Source organism: Mustela putorius, unplaced genomic scaffold (genome assembly GCF_011764305.1).
Source record: "Mustela putorius furo isolate JIRA1106 unplaced genomic scaffold, ASM1176430v1.1 tig00003983_pilon_pilon_pilon, whole genome shotgun sequence".
NCBI classification, from domain to species: domain Eukaryota; kingdom Metazoa; phylum Chordata; class Mammalia; order Carnivora; family Mustelidae; genus Mustela; species Mustela putorius.
In genome coordinates, this window is record NW_025422123.1 from 890,943 (window position 1) to 907,592 (window position 16,650).

Sequence of the window (16,650 nt, forward strand, 5' to 3'; positions counted from 1 at the left end):
AGCAAGAGTTTCCCAGGTGGAGCTTTGTATTCCATTCAAGTATCTGTAGGGGCACACTGGTCTGGACAGACCTCAATTGGTAGACTCCCATGGGTGAGCTTTATGGTTTTAATTCAAAGTAATCCTTAAAACAAAGAATCTAAAATTCTTGGTTACTCATTATTCATTATTCCATTCATGTATTATTTATCAAATACCCTTTAAATGTCAATTACTTACCCTCATGTCACTTATAGTCTAGAAGGAAAAATAGAATAGATAGCTAGGGCCAGGTTCTCTTAGGAAAGAAGAAAGGAAAGAGGAAACCACCATTTAAAGAGTATGGCAACTTGCCAAGTATGCTAGATGATTTTTTTTTCCCCATAAGCTATCTTGTTTAGTGTTTGTGACCACCATACAGGGTAAGTGGTATTTTCTTTGTCTTTATAAATGAAAAGGTAGTTAATTAATCTGCCCCAAATCATGCAGCCAGTAAGAGCTATGGGTGACGATGTCTGTCTAACTCAGTGACCCTGTTTTTATTGGAGAGGAAATACAAAGAGTTGAGAAATACATAGGCAGCCAGAGAATGAGTCCTCCAAAATTAAGCATGTAATCTTAATATCATAGCCCTCATTAGAGTGCATTTTTCCATAGGTAGTCAATAAATTCTAATTAAAGTGAATGAGAAGTAAAGCTGTCTTGTCCTATTTCCAAAGAAACTGTGCTAGACTCAGCTAGAAGACAAGCTGAAAAGGTGCACAAGAAACTGGACTGTATCATATTTTGAAATAGTTGGAAATGATCTGGAGTTCAAGTGCAGTCGAGGCACTTGTTTTTATCTAGCCTACTTTCAGAAGGGATTTGTGGTGGCTTCTGGTAGGGGAAAATCATTAACATAGGGACAAATGATCAAGAGTTTCATATTTGGGCATTTCTAAATTCAGTTCTGTGCTTCCTATTCTTTACTGTCACCTCAAAGAAGTATTGATTACCTACATCCTTGGATGGGAACTATCGAAAACTATCATCAGTATGAATTTTATAGAATATGTAGAAATTTTTTTGAGATAACAACTTCTTATATAAAACCTCAGTGAAAGCCAAAGTTATATTAAAATTACTATGAAAAAGCATTTTTCTTCACTGAGGTGAAGTGAAACCTCTGTATGAGAGGCCGAGCTTTGAGAATGACAAAGCATAGATGATTAGCCTATTCCCAGTGCTTACCTAGCAACACATTGAGATGGTGGTCTTTGATAAGCCACATGGATTGTACCTTTGATTGTAATGAATACTCTTTGTTTAAGATAACAGAGACACTGGTAGCAAAAGTAACTTTATCTCTTTCCCCCTTGTATTTGAAGTATAGTTGACATACAGTGTTACATTACTTTCAAGTATACAATACGGTGATTTCACAATTCCATTCATTATGCAATGGTTACAACATAAAAATAGGCACCTTCTGTCACCATACAGCGTTATTGCAATATTAGTGACTATATTCTCTATGCTGTACTTTTCATTCCTGTGACTTATTTATTTCATAACTGGAAGTTTATGCTTTTTAATCCCCTTCACCTATTTCCCCCGCTCCCTCACCTCTGGCAACAACCAGATTATTCTCAGTATTTGTGAATCTGTTTCTGGTTTTGTTTGTTCATTTGTTCTTTTAGATTCCACATATAAATGAAATCATATGGTATTTGTAAAGATTCATGGTATTTATCTGATTTATTTTACTTAGCATCATACATTCTAGGTCCATTCATGTCACAAATGGCAAGGTTTTATACTTTTGCACATGGCTGAGTAGTATTCGTGTGTGTGCACGCGTGTGTGCACGCATACATGCATACGCATACCATGTACCATTTTGGATTAGTTGTTTTCATTTTCTTTCAGTTAATACCCAAAAGTGGAATTACTGGATCGTATGGTATTTTAATTTTTTGAGGAACCTCTCCATACTATTTTCCACAGTGGCTGCACCAATTTATATTCCCACCAAAAGTTTAAGGATCCAGACTGTTCTTTTATCCAGACAGAATGCCACCGTTTTTCAGGAAAATAAGTTATAAGATTCCCTGTTGAAAAGATGTAAATAAATTGACCTCAAAAAGCAATTTGTGATCTTCTCAAAGGCCTGGATCAGTACTTGACTTAGGTCCAAAGTTCTATGCCACAGACCATGAAAGAAGGGACTTTTATCTTAGTATTTGCCTTGGTCTGTTTTAGAGCAACATTATATCCTTGCGGGTGCAGATAAGTTCATTATCTTGTTGAACAGAGTCATTCAGTATTTTCTATCTGAATGTTAATCAGTGCCTGCCAAGGGTGATGATTTGCATTTTGACTTTAAAAAGATACTGAGCTGGTCTCTCTGACAGTAATTAGTGATAGATTAGATTGCTACTTGAGGGTTCTTCTGGGCCTACATAGTAAAACCAGCCTATTCACATAGACAAGATGGTTATTTGCTTGTCTTTGTGGCCTAAGGAACTTGTACTTTGTTCATCTTAAGAGGTATATCTACTTAAATATGAAACTAAAAGCTGGTAGGACATATGTTACACTAAATTACATTGTTTAATGTTGCGATTTAATCTGTTAAAAGGATTTTATACTTTTGATCCTTGAAATACTAATATAACATGCACTTTGAAATACTATTTATAAATAAAGGTGTCTACTAAGCTTCAACACAGGCAAGGTGTATAGGTCAGTAACCACTCCTAAACAATGGCTTTGAAAAGTCTCATCTGGGAATGCCTGAGTGGCTCACGCAGTTAAGCATCTGAGGACTCTTCGTTTCAGCTTAGATCGTGATTTCACAGCCCTGCATTGGGCTCTGGGCTCATTGAAATGTGTTTCAGATTCTCTCCCTCCTTTCATCCTACTCACTCTCTCTCTCAAATAAATAAATAAAATCATATATGTTAGTAGCAGAGCCGTTATTATTAAACATAATTAGTGTATCATTGTAGGACAATTATTAATACTTACTTGTTTCTCGCTTACCATCATTGAGTAGAAAGCTGTCAGGGAGTTTGGAGGAATAGCTAGCAAAGCAGTGTCTGATTTGAGGGCTCAGAGAATTCTCCTTAAAAAAAAAAAAAAATCTAAGAATTAGGACCAAGTACTCAGAATATTATTAAAATATTTCTGAAGATAAAACTCCTTTTCCAAGAGATCTTTTTCAATTCAGTGCAGTCAATCAGATCTGTATGCCCCCTTGGAATCATAAGAATTAAGAATTTCTTAAATTTGGTGTAAGTTTGATTCTAAATAATTGTAAGTCTTGCGCAAAGAAATAACACAAAATTTCTTCAGGGGAAATTTCTGCCTCTGTAGCTGCTCTATCAGAAGAAAACTATGGCTAGATCTGTGCTATAAACTAAACTTGTTATTCTGATAGCCCCATTCTTTGACTTAACTAAGATCTATTAAAATCTTTCATTTTATAGAAAATTTCAGTGCATAAATTGCCTACAAAAAATACCTGATAAGTACTTAACAAAATTTTCCGAGTTGTTTATAATGAGGCCTTGTCTAGTGGGAGAAAGTTAATCTTTTAGGCATATGAATTTTGAAGTGTTCACTTTCCCACTTGCTCAGGGAGAATTAGGTTCCTTGTACTCATGAATCATAGCAAATCTGTTGACTGAAGGAAACTTTCCCAATAGAGATATGGAGGATAATGTTAAGGATTGGGAGAAGGAGACATATAAAATGGTTTATTGAATTAAACTCTTTTATCCATTTTAGCCATCTTTATCAGTTTATCTCATAATTCACATATATGTAGTGAACCAAAGACCAGAAATAGGAGGGATAAACTTACAGAAATTATAAGTCTAAGACACCCAAGACAGTATGAGATTAGTACTGATGCCCAGGTTTTCCATGATTTGTCATACTCCCTTCTAGATTCTAGATGTGACTTTATTTATACCATGTATCTTTGTAACATATATTTTACCAAATCAACCAAAATTTCCAACTTCCACTTGTTTATTGATTGTGATATTAACAAATAGGTGTATGCAGTATAGCCAGAAGCCAGGATCTTCTTCTCAAACTGACATTCACCTATGACAGTGGACTAGCCATAGAATACATGGAGAATATTCTTGCAATGTCACCTGACTTACAGATTTAAGGAAGGAAATTTTATTTTAAAATAAACACAAGGTTAAGGAGTCTGCAAAATTCTCATTAACTGTTAGAAAAAATCACAGAAGATTTTCATGTTATAGGCTGTTTGGGGCTCTCCTTCTTGACATACTGTCCTCTTCCTGCCCTAACCCCTCTCTGTCTTTAGGCTAAGTCACTGCAGAAGTTCCAAAACATCTTAGAAGACACTGCATGAATATTGATGGGATGAATATATTCACTTTAGATATAACAAGATTATTTTAATGGAAATCATAATCATAAATGTGTAAAAATAACCTAAAACCCTGATTGTAGAAATTCCCTTTTGAAAATCCAGATAGCCTATAAGGTAGATCAAACCCAAAAGGAAGTTTGGTTGGGGTACTATATTTCAAAAGAGGATTTTTAGCCATCGAGAAATAGGATTCCCCTGAGGGTGAAAGCAGATGTGTCAGTTTGCATTCTAGAATTTAGAATATTAGGATTCTGGAGTTTCTGATTTTCCAGTAAGCCCTGTGGAAATAAGCTAAGCTAGACCTTAGTTTATTGAGGCTGAGTTACTGTGTAGTGGGTAATGGCAGCAGCTCTCCACTGAGCATTTTCTGCCACATGCCATGTGCAGTGTTTTTTATTCATGGACTCATAGTGCCTTGTAAAGAATGCCTCGCCCCTTTTTACAAATGAGAAAAGAGAGGCTCAAAGAGAATAAGTGACTTGCCTGGGATCTCACACTCAGCTAGTTCCAAAAGCAGCCCTCCGTTCCAGGTCTTTCTGACTCTAGGGACTGTTTTTATGGTTTGCTGTTTCCAATATAGAAAACCAATTTGCTGTGGTGGGATAATTTTTATTTTCTTAGTCCTTTTCATCTAAGGATCTATAAAGAGTGACCAAAAGTGTCTAAATCTGCCTTCTGACCTATAACATAATACAACCAATAATATAGAAAGATCTCTCAAATTAAGCTTTCAAAATAATTTAGATTTACCTTTGACAATGCTAAGTGACATAAGTCACCATAAGAGACTATGGACTCTGGGAAACAAACTGAGGGGTTTATTTTATTTTATTTTATTTTAAAGATTTTATTTATTTATTTATTTGACAGAGAGAGAGAGAGAGATCACAAGTAGGCAGAGGGGTGGGGGGAAGCAGGCTCCCCGCTGAGCAGAGAGCCCCATGTAAGGCTCGATCACAGGACCCTGGGATCAGGACCTGAGCCAAAGGCAGAGGCTTAACCCACTGAGCCACTCAGGTGCCCCCAAACTGAGGGTTGTTTGTTTGTTTTTAAGTTTTTTTTTTTTTTAAGATTTTTATTTATTTATTTGACGGAGATCACAAGTAGGCAGAGAGGCAAGCAGAGAGAGAGGGAGAAGCAGTCTCCCCTCTGAGAGAGAGCCTGAATGCGGGGCTCGATCCCAGGACTCTGGGACCATGATCTGAGCCAAAGGCAGAGGCTTTAACCCACTGAGCCACCCAGGTGCCCCTAAACTAAGGGTTTTAGAAGAGAGGGGGTGGGAAATGGGTGAGCCTGGTGGTGGGTTTTAAGGAGGGCATGGACTGCATGGAGAACTGGGTGTTATTACAAACAATAAACCATGGAACACTACATCAAAAACTAATGATGTACTGTATGGTGACTAACATAACAGTAAAAAATATTAAAAATTTTTAACTTTGATGAAAAGAAGTAAAATAATGGGAATTCTAACATCATTCCAGTTTTCAAAAGGAGAAAAATATGATGATTCTTGAGTACTACTAATGGTAATATGACATTCCTGAAAAGCCTTTTAAAGGCAAGGACACAGAAATCACTGGAAAGCTGCATGTATTCACTAACAAGCCAGATTTGCTTCTTGGACAGTTTCACCAGACTGTTAGATCCATGAAATTCAAAAGGCAAAGCAACTGACCTTGAGCATGGTACTTTGCAAGGTCATTTCTCGATATTTTACCGAGCAAGATAAACAGAATTTAGGCTCTAGAATACATTGCTGGATCAGTCACTGGTTGAATAACTGTATCCAATATGTGACTGATGTCTAGCTGAAGATGTATTTACGATAGTATTTGACATGTCTCAGTCTTCTATCTTACAGTAATTTTTATCAGCCATCTATATAAAAGTCCTGATTATCCAAAATTTTCATAGGAAGAAGAGAATGCATCTCTGGTAAACCCATAGCCAGAACCAGAATATAAAATTACTTTAATGGGCTTTAGTAGGAAAAAATGTGGAGGACTGTTCTCAGGTTTGAAAACTGAAAAACAGGGGTGCCTGGGTGGCTCAGTCATTTGAGCAGCTGCTTTCAGCTCAGGTCATGATCCCAGGGTCCTGGAAGTGAGCCCTACATCGGGCTCCCTGCTCGGCAGGAACCCTGTTTCTACCTCTCCATCTGCTACTCTCCCTGCTTGTGCTCTCATTCTCTCTCTCTCAAATAAATAAATAAAATCTTTAAAACAAAGAAAACAAACTGAAAAACACAAGTAAAAATAGAGAGTGATATAATTTGAGGGTTTAAATTCATTAGATTTTATTATAAGACATTGTTGCCTTTAGACATAAGAAATACAGCTGTGTGAACTAAAATAATTTAATGAATTCCCTTCCTTTTTCCATATCAGTAATCTTGTGGGATATAAAAGCTTTTACCAATATTTATACAATGTTCATTCAGAACGATACATTCATTGATAAATTACAGCTTATAGAGTGTTTGTAGTCAAATTATATCAGGTACATGTTGCAAATTATGAAGTACTGCTAAACAAATTCACCAAAGAGTCTTACATTATGATTCTTTTAACTCTGACCCAGTAATTCTCTTTCCTTTTCTTTTTTTTAAGATCTGTTTATTTATTTGAGAGAGAGAGAGGGATGAGAGGCAGAGGGAGAGGGAGGGAATCCTCACAGCTTGAGGTGGCTTGATCCCAGGACCCTGAGATCATGGCCTGAGCCAAAACAAAGAGTTAGCCACTTAACAGACTGAGCCTCCTAGGTACCCTGTAATTCTGCATCCTGAGTTGTTTTCATAGTCTTCCTTTTGCAGGAAATTTTTTGGAAAAACTTAATCTAAGCAATTACCTACCTTTAATTTTTAGATCCTTATAACTTTTTAGAGAGAGCATGTGGAAATTAAATGAAAATATTTGTCCATTTTTCTTTTCCACTATTGCTTCTTCCCACTAAAGTAAACTTCCATGAGTTTGGGGACCCTGTCAGTCTTCATTACCATGACCCTCGAGCCTATGACAGTGCCTGGAACATGGTAGTTGCTTCATAAGTATTTGTTAAAGGGAATAATATCTTGGATGATTTTAACTAAGCTCATCTGTGGGGCACGTGGGTGGCTCAGTGGGTTAAGCCTCTGCCTTAGGCTCAGGTCATGATCTCAGGGTCCTGGGATCGAGCCCCCCATCAGGCTCTCTGCTCAGCGGGGAGCCTGCTATCCCCCACCCCACCTTTCTCTCTGCCTGCTTATGATCTCTGTCTGTCAAATAAATAAATAAAATCTTTATTTAAAAAAAAAAAAAACTAATCTCATCTGTCAGATATTGACTCCATATAGTATAGTTTTCTGTAAACCCCTGTGATTATCAGTGAATGGTTTGACCTTACACAAAAGTGAACAACTACTCAGTAGTCCAGTCAACAGGAAAGGAAGCTAACTGTGGATTGAAGTGTATCTTACACCTTTGATAGATTAGCTGTGTTAAATTTTTTAGTAACAGCATGTCAAGTATTATAAAATAATACAAGTATTTGTAGTAGTTGCTGATTATATGCCACAGTTATATGACCATTAGTAGAGACATGGTGCATTACAATGTGAGGTGATTAAGGAGTCAGGTTAGTGGAGCCATGGGTCAGGAATCAGAGTACTCCTGTCAAATTCTGACTCAACCACTTGTTAGTTGTCTGATGTTACAGTAATTGCTGTCTCAGTTTCCCCATTTGTATAATGAACATGAAACTAGTAATTATTTCACAGGGTTGGTGTGAAGATTAAAGGACATAGTCCATGTAAAGAGATTAGTGCATGATCTGGCACACTGTGAATAATAAAATCAAACTCATTTATGCAGATGAAATTTCTGCTCAGAAATTTGCTCAGAAATGTGACCAGGGGCTCCTGGGTTGCTCAGTGGGTTAAAGCCTCTGCCTTCGGCTCGGGTCATGATCCCAGGGTCCTGGGATTGAGCCCCACGTCAGGCTCCCTGCTCGGCAGGGAGCCTGCTTCCCTTCCTCTCTCTCTGCCTGCCTCTCTGCCTACTTGTGGTCTCTGTCTATCAAATAAATAAATAAAAATCTTAAAAAAAAAAGAAACATGACCATCCTCAGCCACAGGCAGGAATTTGGGAACCAGCACCTGGAACCCAGGTCCCTCCAACTTCAAATTCTATTTGCATTCTAGCTGTGCTGCTTTATCATGATGTGAGAAGAATGCTAGAATCATGTTCAACGACCAGCCAAAGTACAGAGTCTGAATGGCCTTTCAGGAAGAAAAAGCAGGCAAATGAATAAAATAAAAGGAGAACACAGAATAGGAAAATAAAATATCCTGGCCTGTGGCATCTGCACAAATAGAGAATACTAAGTAGTATATCTTGTTGTTGAACAGAGGGAGGAAATAATTTTATAAATATTTTATAATTGTTATTTTAAAAGTCAAAATTATTTCATCTATTTACATATATTTTGACACTGTTAAAAGACAGAACTTTTTCTCTTGTATATAAATTGCTCCAGGCAAGCATATAAGAGTGAGCAAAATTTAAATATTTGGTCTACTTTATCATGATGGTATTTTTCTCAATTGTGTACCATCATTTATGTATGAACCTCCTTTATTTTGTTTCCACAGAATGCTGAAGTCTCTGTTTTTGAAGTAAATATACGCTTTGTTGGTGGGCTACTCTCAGCCTACTATCTGTCTGGAGAAGAGGTAAGATGAAACTGTAAAATTTTATTTTAGTGGGAAAATTTGTTTTTTGTGGTATCTGTTCTCATATTTCAATGTGTCTCTAGCATACACTGAATTTAGTGTAATATATACTTATTTAATGAGTACACTGGGCAAGTTGGGCACAACGTGTTCTGAGGATATGGTAAGCAATGCCTTTTTTTTTTTAAATTTATTTTTTATTTATTTTCAGCATAGCAATATTCATTATTTTTGCACCACATTCAGTGCTCCATGCAATCCGTGCCCTCTATAATACCCACCACCTGGTACCCTTTAAAAACCCTGGGTCCGTTCTGTTAGGTGTGATGTGATTATAACTATAAATTAGATATGCCTGTACACAAAGAGGTTTAGTGCAGTGGCAGGCTTGTGGATGAGTTCTTTTTCTTTAAAAATTATTTTAAGCTTAGCTTAATAAAAACCTTTTTAAAGGTGGAGTAGGTTGACAAGCGAGATCTGAAAATTACAGTGAGGGGGTAAGTGAGGTACTCAGCCTTCTAGTGAGAAGTCCTGTAGGCCAGTGTCCCTGTGTAATGTGCTTTCGAGCTCTTCCTAGAATGAGGCTTAATTAATCGTCTGCTCAGAAGAAAGCAGGAATTTTTAATTTAGCTTCCTTTTATTGATAGATTAAGAAAGGATTTTTGTATCATGCTTATAAAGAGCACAGATGCTATTTTCTTGAAAGGTTTTGGACAACTTTATGAATATCCTAAGTGTCCACTAAGATTGTTGGAAAGGACTTCACCTTTAATGTTGAGAGTATTAAAAGCTGACGTCAAGGAAAAATAATCACATATTTCAATTGAATGTCAATCAGATTTGTGTGAGCCTCAGCGTTCTGGCCGGGGGAAGAGTGGGTCTTACCTAGTGTAGTATTTCATGTATTTCAATGCTCCTTCAAAACCGATTTAAGCAGAGCAATAAATGTTTAATGAGAAAAGCTGCTTTACTTTGTTCCTGTCTCCCGGGTACTTTCCTAGCCATAACAAAACAGCCTGCACAACCTGAATGTTCTCTCAGTCCTTAGATTTTATTCTACCATAGATATTTTCAAAGTATATAAATGACTCTATATTCACCCATATCGGTCCTATTTAAGTGTTAAGTTCTTTTCTTCATTATGGATTCTGTCACCTTGTCAGCCAGAGTAATGAGACGCTCTGGCACATTTTTCCTCTTCTTCCCTTTTTCCAGGCCCACATCACTTCATTTGTTCAGTTTGGTTTAGGATGTTCCAAGCCTTGAGCCAGGGAATCCATATTTTTACAAAGTGATATTGAAAATTAATGTTATTTTAGTTAGCAACTTTCTGCTCTTAGAATATTTGTCTTTGAGTATCCAGTGCCTGGTATTCTCACTCTTTTTGACATACTTAGGATGAACTTGGTTTTAATTTTCTTCAACATTTATATGGAGGTGAGATGATTTGGAGAAAATAAGAACTGCATTCTTCTATATCTGGGCTCAGATAGGATAATTGAGCATACAAAGAAAAACAAGTAACATTTCTTTTAAATATGCATCATGTTTAGTTAAGATATTTTTTCACTTGTAATGGTGTCTTAAGTTTATATATATCCATTACAAGTGAAAAAATATCCTAATAAAACATGATATCTGTGGGTTTACATATAAACCCATGATATCTGTGGTTTTATATAAATTATATAAATATACCCACAGATATTTTGCCTATAGATAAAATCATTTGGCTCAGATTTTTTAAAGGTACTTTTTTATTCCATATATAGCCAACTTTAGCAAACAAAGTACTACAAAGAACACCTCCATTAAAAATATTTATTCTTTTAGTGTAATTTTTGGTCCTTATCCCCATACAAAGCATAGTTTTTATTACGTCGAGACTTTCTGTATTGTAATTTATAAATATTACTTAAGGTATTTCCATTCTCACTTAATTTTCTGTTTCTCTAGAATATACTTTTAGTTCATAAAGATTCATCTATTCAGCATAGTTTTTGCATGACCCGTCCCTAAGTGTTGGGTAGTTGGGTTTTTTCCAGTTCCTGTATTTTGGATGAGGTAGCTATAATCAGTAGATTAATATTTTATTCTCTTAAGTGGGATTGCTGGGTAAGAAGTGGTTAGTACTAGTCTGTTTTCTGATCATTTTGTCCTTTTTCCTCTCAGTTACCTCATCACTGACAGTTTCTGACCAGTGCACTCAGGGAAGTTGACTATCAGGAATGTGGTCAAGAAAAGCTATTTTATCCCAAGTCTGTACTTGAGCTGTTTATCTCCCTATCCAAATGGAAAAAAAAAAAAAATTGAACATTCATTAATAGAAAGAACATCAACATAGCCAAATTATTAATTACTTGGTCTCAGATTGTTGATAAAATTCTATTCTATACATTTTTATGTAAATCAAGATATTTCCTAAGACAGTCTAGGCAAATTTATCTTCCTAGATTATCTTATAGAGGGGCTACTAAGTCACTGTAATTTGACATTCTCTTAATTGCTTAGGCTCAGGAGTATTTTGAGAACATCATATAAGTCACCATCAGAACTAGATAGCTCCACATTGATATAAGTTCAAAATTCTTAAATTGAATTATTGCAAAAACAGAAGAGAAGAGGAATACCATTGGTTTGTGTTACATTCTTCAGGGAAACTACAATTAGAAGCACTCAGGAGTAATCAAGAATGCCAATGGAACTGTAAACCCTACCAAAATTACAATGGTAACATGACATACCTGTTGATAAGTAGTTTGACTGTAGGGACATATTCAAAAAATTTTAAAACACCCTAGCTCATTTAAAATATTTGGTAGTGCCATTAAAAATAGTCGGTCACAGGTTTTCAGTCTATATAAGAAATGCAAACAATCACAAGAATTACAAACAGGATAGTTATAAGATGAATACTAAATAGGAATGATCAGTATTAAACAGAAGTAAAAGAGGTAGTATTTCTCTACTACAAACTCAAGGGAAACTAAAGTCCTCATTGGAGACAGTAAATAGCAGTAGAATATCATTACCCAAAATATGTTCTACAGAGCACATATACAGTCTCTTTACATACTTCAGGATAAGTCTATATCCATATATATACTAAAAATAAATTCAGAAAAAGCTACATCTTATGTTCTGTCCTAGAAATTCACAATGTACAGAAAAAGAAACTAACTGAATTTTATTTATCCCTCTGTTTAACATGCTTCCTTAACTATAAACTTCCTCCTTTTTCCTTAATGTAAAATTTGCTAATTCTGAGTTACAAATACTGTTTCCCAGAACAAATTTTGAGAAACCTCACTGTAGAATAAGAGTAACCTAAGCAAAAATGATAATTGAAAATTGGCAAACTCAAAACAAGACATTACAAGAGAAGAAGATACATGTTTAAAGTAGCATGTATGAATATACCACATATTATTTGTTTTACAGTAGAAACCAATGACTTTATTCAGAAGAAAGTTAATTTAATAGGATATGGTAATGCCACATCCTCCTAGTGAGGGCTGAAAAACAAGTTAGAAGTAAGCTCAATAATCACTCTGGGGCATCCTAGAATTAATAAACATGCCCTGTTTTTTCTACCTTTGTCAAGACACAAAGGCCCAGGAGAAAGAAATCAATTGGCAGTTTGGTTTACATGTGGCCCCTTAAGGATCTTGGGGAAAGAAAGAGAGGACATGATAGAAGTCTTCTATAGGGTTTGAATTCAGTATCCTTTGAACAGGAGTTCAGTATTCCTGAACAGGAGACTGAGGCCTTATTAGAAGAGTGAGAAGAATAAATGTTTGGAAGCCAAAAAGAGACACAGTATCACTACGGTGAGTAAGGATGTCAGAGGAAATAAGCCATATGGAAACTGATAATTTAATAATATACTTGAAAACACTTTTCCTGATTTATAAAACTACTTTATTGTATAAATTAAGAAAGAACGTTTGGAACTACTAAGGTATTTACTCCTCAGGGGAGACATTTGCCTAGTATGTTTTATATAGGTGAACTGGAAAAATAAGACACCAACTACTGGATGCTAAAACAATTGAAGAACTAGCTTTCAATGCAAAAAGGTAGCCAAGACATTGCTCTAGCACTGGGGAAATACACATAATGGATTCTTATATTAGATCAGGTAACTCTGCCAGGTTATCTTTCATTTCAAGGGAGCAAGAGTATTTTCCCCCAAATTCACCAAAAGAAATCCATTGCTCCATACACAAGTACCAAAGATGGCTGAATAGCTTCCTGCAAAGAGAAGTAGCTAATGCCACCAAGTTTAGGAATATCAAGGGAAAAACCATACAGGAAGTGGGTAGGATTATGGAGTGGAGAAGAGAGAAGTAAGATGGAGAATGTGAGTTTATTGGTGGAAAGATTTACTGTTTTCTCATAATAGATTTCAGATATTTGGGCTGTTTAGGGGGCTAGCCATCAATTTTATAGAGAGTATTTAGTGATGAATAATTATAAAAGTGTTTAGAAAGCCCTTAGAAAATCAGGATGCATTGATGGGGTTTCCTTTCAAACTGCATCGGCCACCATCCATAACAATAAAGTCATCTTCCAGACCATCCACCTGTCTGTCTCCTGTCTTATTCTGCAAGGAAATTAAAGTGACTTACCAGAAATGTGCATAATACACACAGAGCTGTTGAAAACAAAGAATAAAGTCAGACTATATTTTTTAAATTTAAGTTTTTATTTTAATTCTAGTTCGTTAACATACAGTGTTATATTAGTTTCAGGTATACAGTACAGTAATTGAATAGTTCCATATATCATCTGGGTTCAGATGGAGTCCCTCATCCCCATCATTTATTTCACACATTCCCCCCACCCATCTCCCCTCTGGTAACCATCACTTTGTTCCCTATAATTGAGTCTGTTTCTTGCTTTCTCTCTCTCTCTCTCTTTCTCTCTTTTCCATTTTTGTTTTGTTTTGTTTTGTTTCCTCAAATTCTACATATGAATGAAATCATACAGTATTTGTCTTTCCCTGACTGATAAAGTCAGAGAACATTAGAGTCACAGGTAAGATTAACAAACATCTGGTATAGACAAGTAGGCTTTGGGAAGAAATTTGTCTTTGGGTTTCCTAGCAGCCAGAGCAAAAAAGGGGTGAAAATTAATAGTAATTTGGTTTCCTTTTTATAATGAACACTAAAAATTGGATAACATAAAATTACCCATAAATAATATCACCTTATACATACTAAATTTTCCATAAAATGTAGAACTATCTTGTATGGACAGGGAAAAAAACAAAAACAGATCCACCAGAAATGCATTAATACTCCTCTCCCCAAATCCTGCCTATAAAAATCAGGGTCAGATTTATCATCCTCTCTGACAAGTATTTTAATTATGGACTCTAATAAAGTTGATTGGAATCCAGAAACAAAAGATATCAATAGAGAGCATAATTACAAATACACACACACAAAGATTTAAAAGACATGATCATAGTACCCTAAAAGCAAAATATAGTAAGCCTAGAGGTGCCTGGGTGGCTCAGTCAATTAAGCATGGGACTTTTGATAGCCTCAGGTCAGGATTGCAGGGTTGTGGGATTGAACCCCCCAGTGCGGAGTCTGCTGTTAAGATACTCTCCCTCCCCTTCTGCCTCTCGCCCTGCTCATGCTTTCTCTGTCTCTCTAAAATAAATAAATAAAATCTTTAAAAGAAATTAAGCCTATAAAATGAATACATGACAGATTTGAGCAATGTAGTTAAAAAGGAGGCTTGAAATAATGGCATAATGAAATAGAAAAATTAGGTAACCAAATCCTTGATCAATATTTATTATCTGTTATAGACAATGAAAATTTTTAATAAAATTTATTTATAATGCCATAATCAAAATATAACACTGGGCATAAATGATACACATATTTAAAATAGTGAAACTCCTTGAAATTTTTTAACTAATCTCTTAAATAACTGGACCAAGGAGTGAATCTATAATATTAAGATAGACTACTCAACCAACAACTGAAGTATAAGCATCCCTTTAAATTCTGTGGAATGTGTTTCTTAAATACATTATTTTAAATGTCTATATTATGAAAAAATTACCATGTGGTTAACTGAATCTGTATAATTAAAAGAAAACATGAAAGAGAAGTAAAAATTAAGAACATTAAATGCATTGTAAAATGAGAAAGGGCTAGATTTATAAAACTTTTTCACCATTCTTTTCATCAATATTCTCTTTTTTGTGGGGTGGAGGGAGAGAGATAAGAAAAGAAAGAATCTCAAGCAGACTCCGTGCTAAGCACAGAGCCCAGTCAGGGGCTCAGTCTCAAGACCCTGAGATCATGACCTGAGCCAAAATCTAGAGTCAGGAGCTTTACTCACTGAACCACCCAGGCATCAGTATTCTTACCAAGAATAATTGTCTGGGAAAGAACCACTTTGGATGAGGTGGTTAGAGGGGCTCCATCGGCAGGAAAGCTCCCGTGTGTGTGTGTGTGTGTGTGTGTGTGTGTGTGTGCGCGTGTGTGCACTCGCGCTCACAGAGCAGCGCACTGACATGGCCCTGAGATTGGACAGCTGTGCAGGTAAAATGGAGTCACAACCTGAGAGAAGTCACTCTGCAGTGATGCATTCTGGCCACGTGCTACACAGTGTTCTCCTGAGACATACCTGAGACTAAAAACACCTCAAATCCCTGCCCTGTGGATTTTAGTTTCTGGTGAGCAGATTAACTCTCATAAACCCAAAGTGGGAAACTTGGATAGACCTGTAAGAAAAAAGGTTGGTGTTTTGGTTTGTTAGTTTTGTTTTGCTGTAATAGGATGAGAAGGCAGAAAACTGGCTTATGGCTATCCACATGACCTGACCAAGTCTCTGGCATTCTAGCCCTTCAGCCAGTTCTGCACCTTAACCCCAAACAGTCTTATAATCATGCCACACTGCCCTTCTCGCCGACCGCCACTGGTCCCTGGGCCTTTATAAATTGAGTCTTTTTGATGTGACCTACAAAGAACGCCAAATAACCCAGACTCAGCTTACCTTTTTGGTTTTGTTCCTTATGCCTCACACACCTGCCTCTCTAACAACAATGTGAATTTTTTTCCCCTAAAACTCTCCAAGCACATCTGTGTGGTTTTTATATCCACATTTGCTCTCCCTAGAGTGACTTTCACCTGCTCCCCCCACCCCAACCTAGACAGCACCTGCAGTGAGGCCCTCCCTGACTGTCTGCTCAGGCTGGCTCCACTCCTCCACGGGGAGGCCAGGGACTTCCTTCCCTGCATTCTCTGCATAGGCTATTACCATGCTTTGTTTATGACCTTGTTACTTCTTCATCACCCCTTTCCCCAGGAGAATTTGTATAACTCAAAAATAAGGATTAGATTTCTGCTGTTTTTATAGCCCTTTGCTTAGCACTGTATGCCTTGAGCCGGAAAATATTTAGTAAATGTTTGTGACTAAACCTTTATGAGGCTTTCTGTGACCTCTGTTTTTTAAAACCCCAGCAGAAAAGTCTCCTGCCTTTTAAAGCAAAATCTGTACATTGACAACACAAATGAGCAAATGGCCTGGAAGACTG

At 36.4% G+C, this 16,650-nt stretch overlaps 1 protein-coding gene across 2 annotated transcripts in view; it reads left to right on the forward strand.

Annotated features, from left to right (window-relative positions):
- MAN1A1 (mannosidase alpha class 1A member 1) overlaps positions 1–16,650 on the forward strand; it is a 163,698-nt gene that overhangs the window by 50,635 nt on the left and 96,413 nt on the right. For both annotated transcript variants that reach the window (XM_004740101.2, XM_045071262.1), the window contains exon 5: positions 9,006–9,086. In XM_004740101.2, coding sequence (XP_004740158.1) covers positions 9,006–9,086 — 81 coding nt within the window. The remainder of the gene's footprint in view (positions 1–9,005; positions 9,087–16,650) is intronic.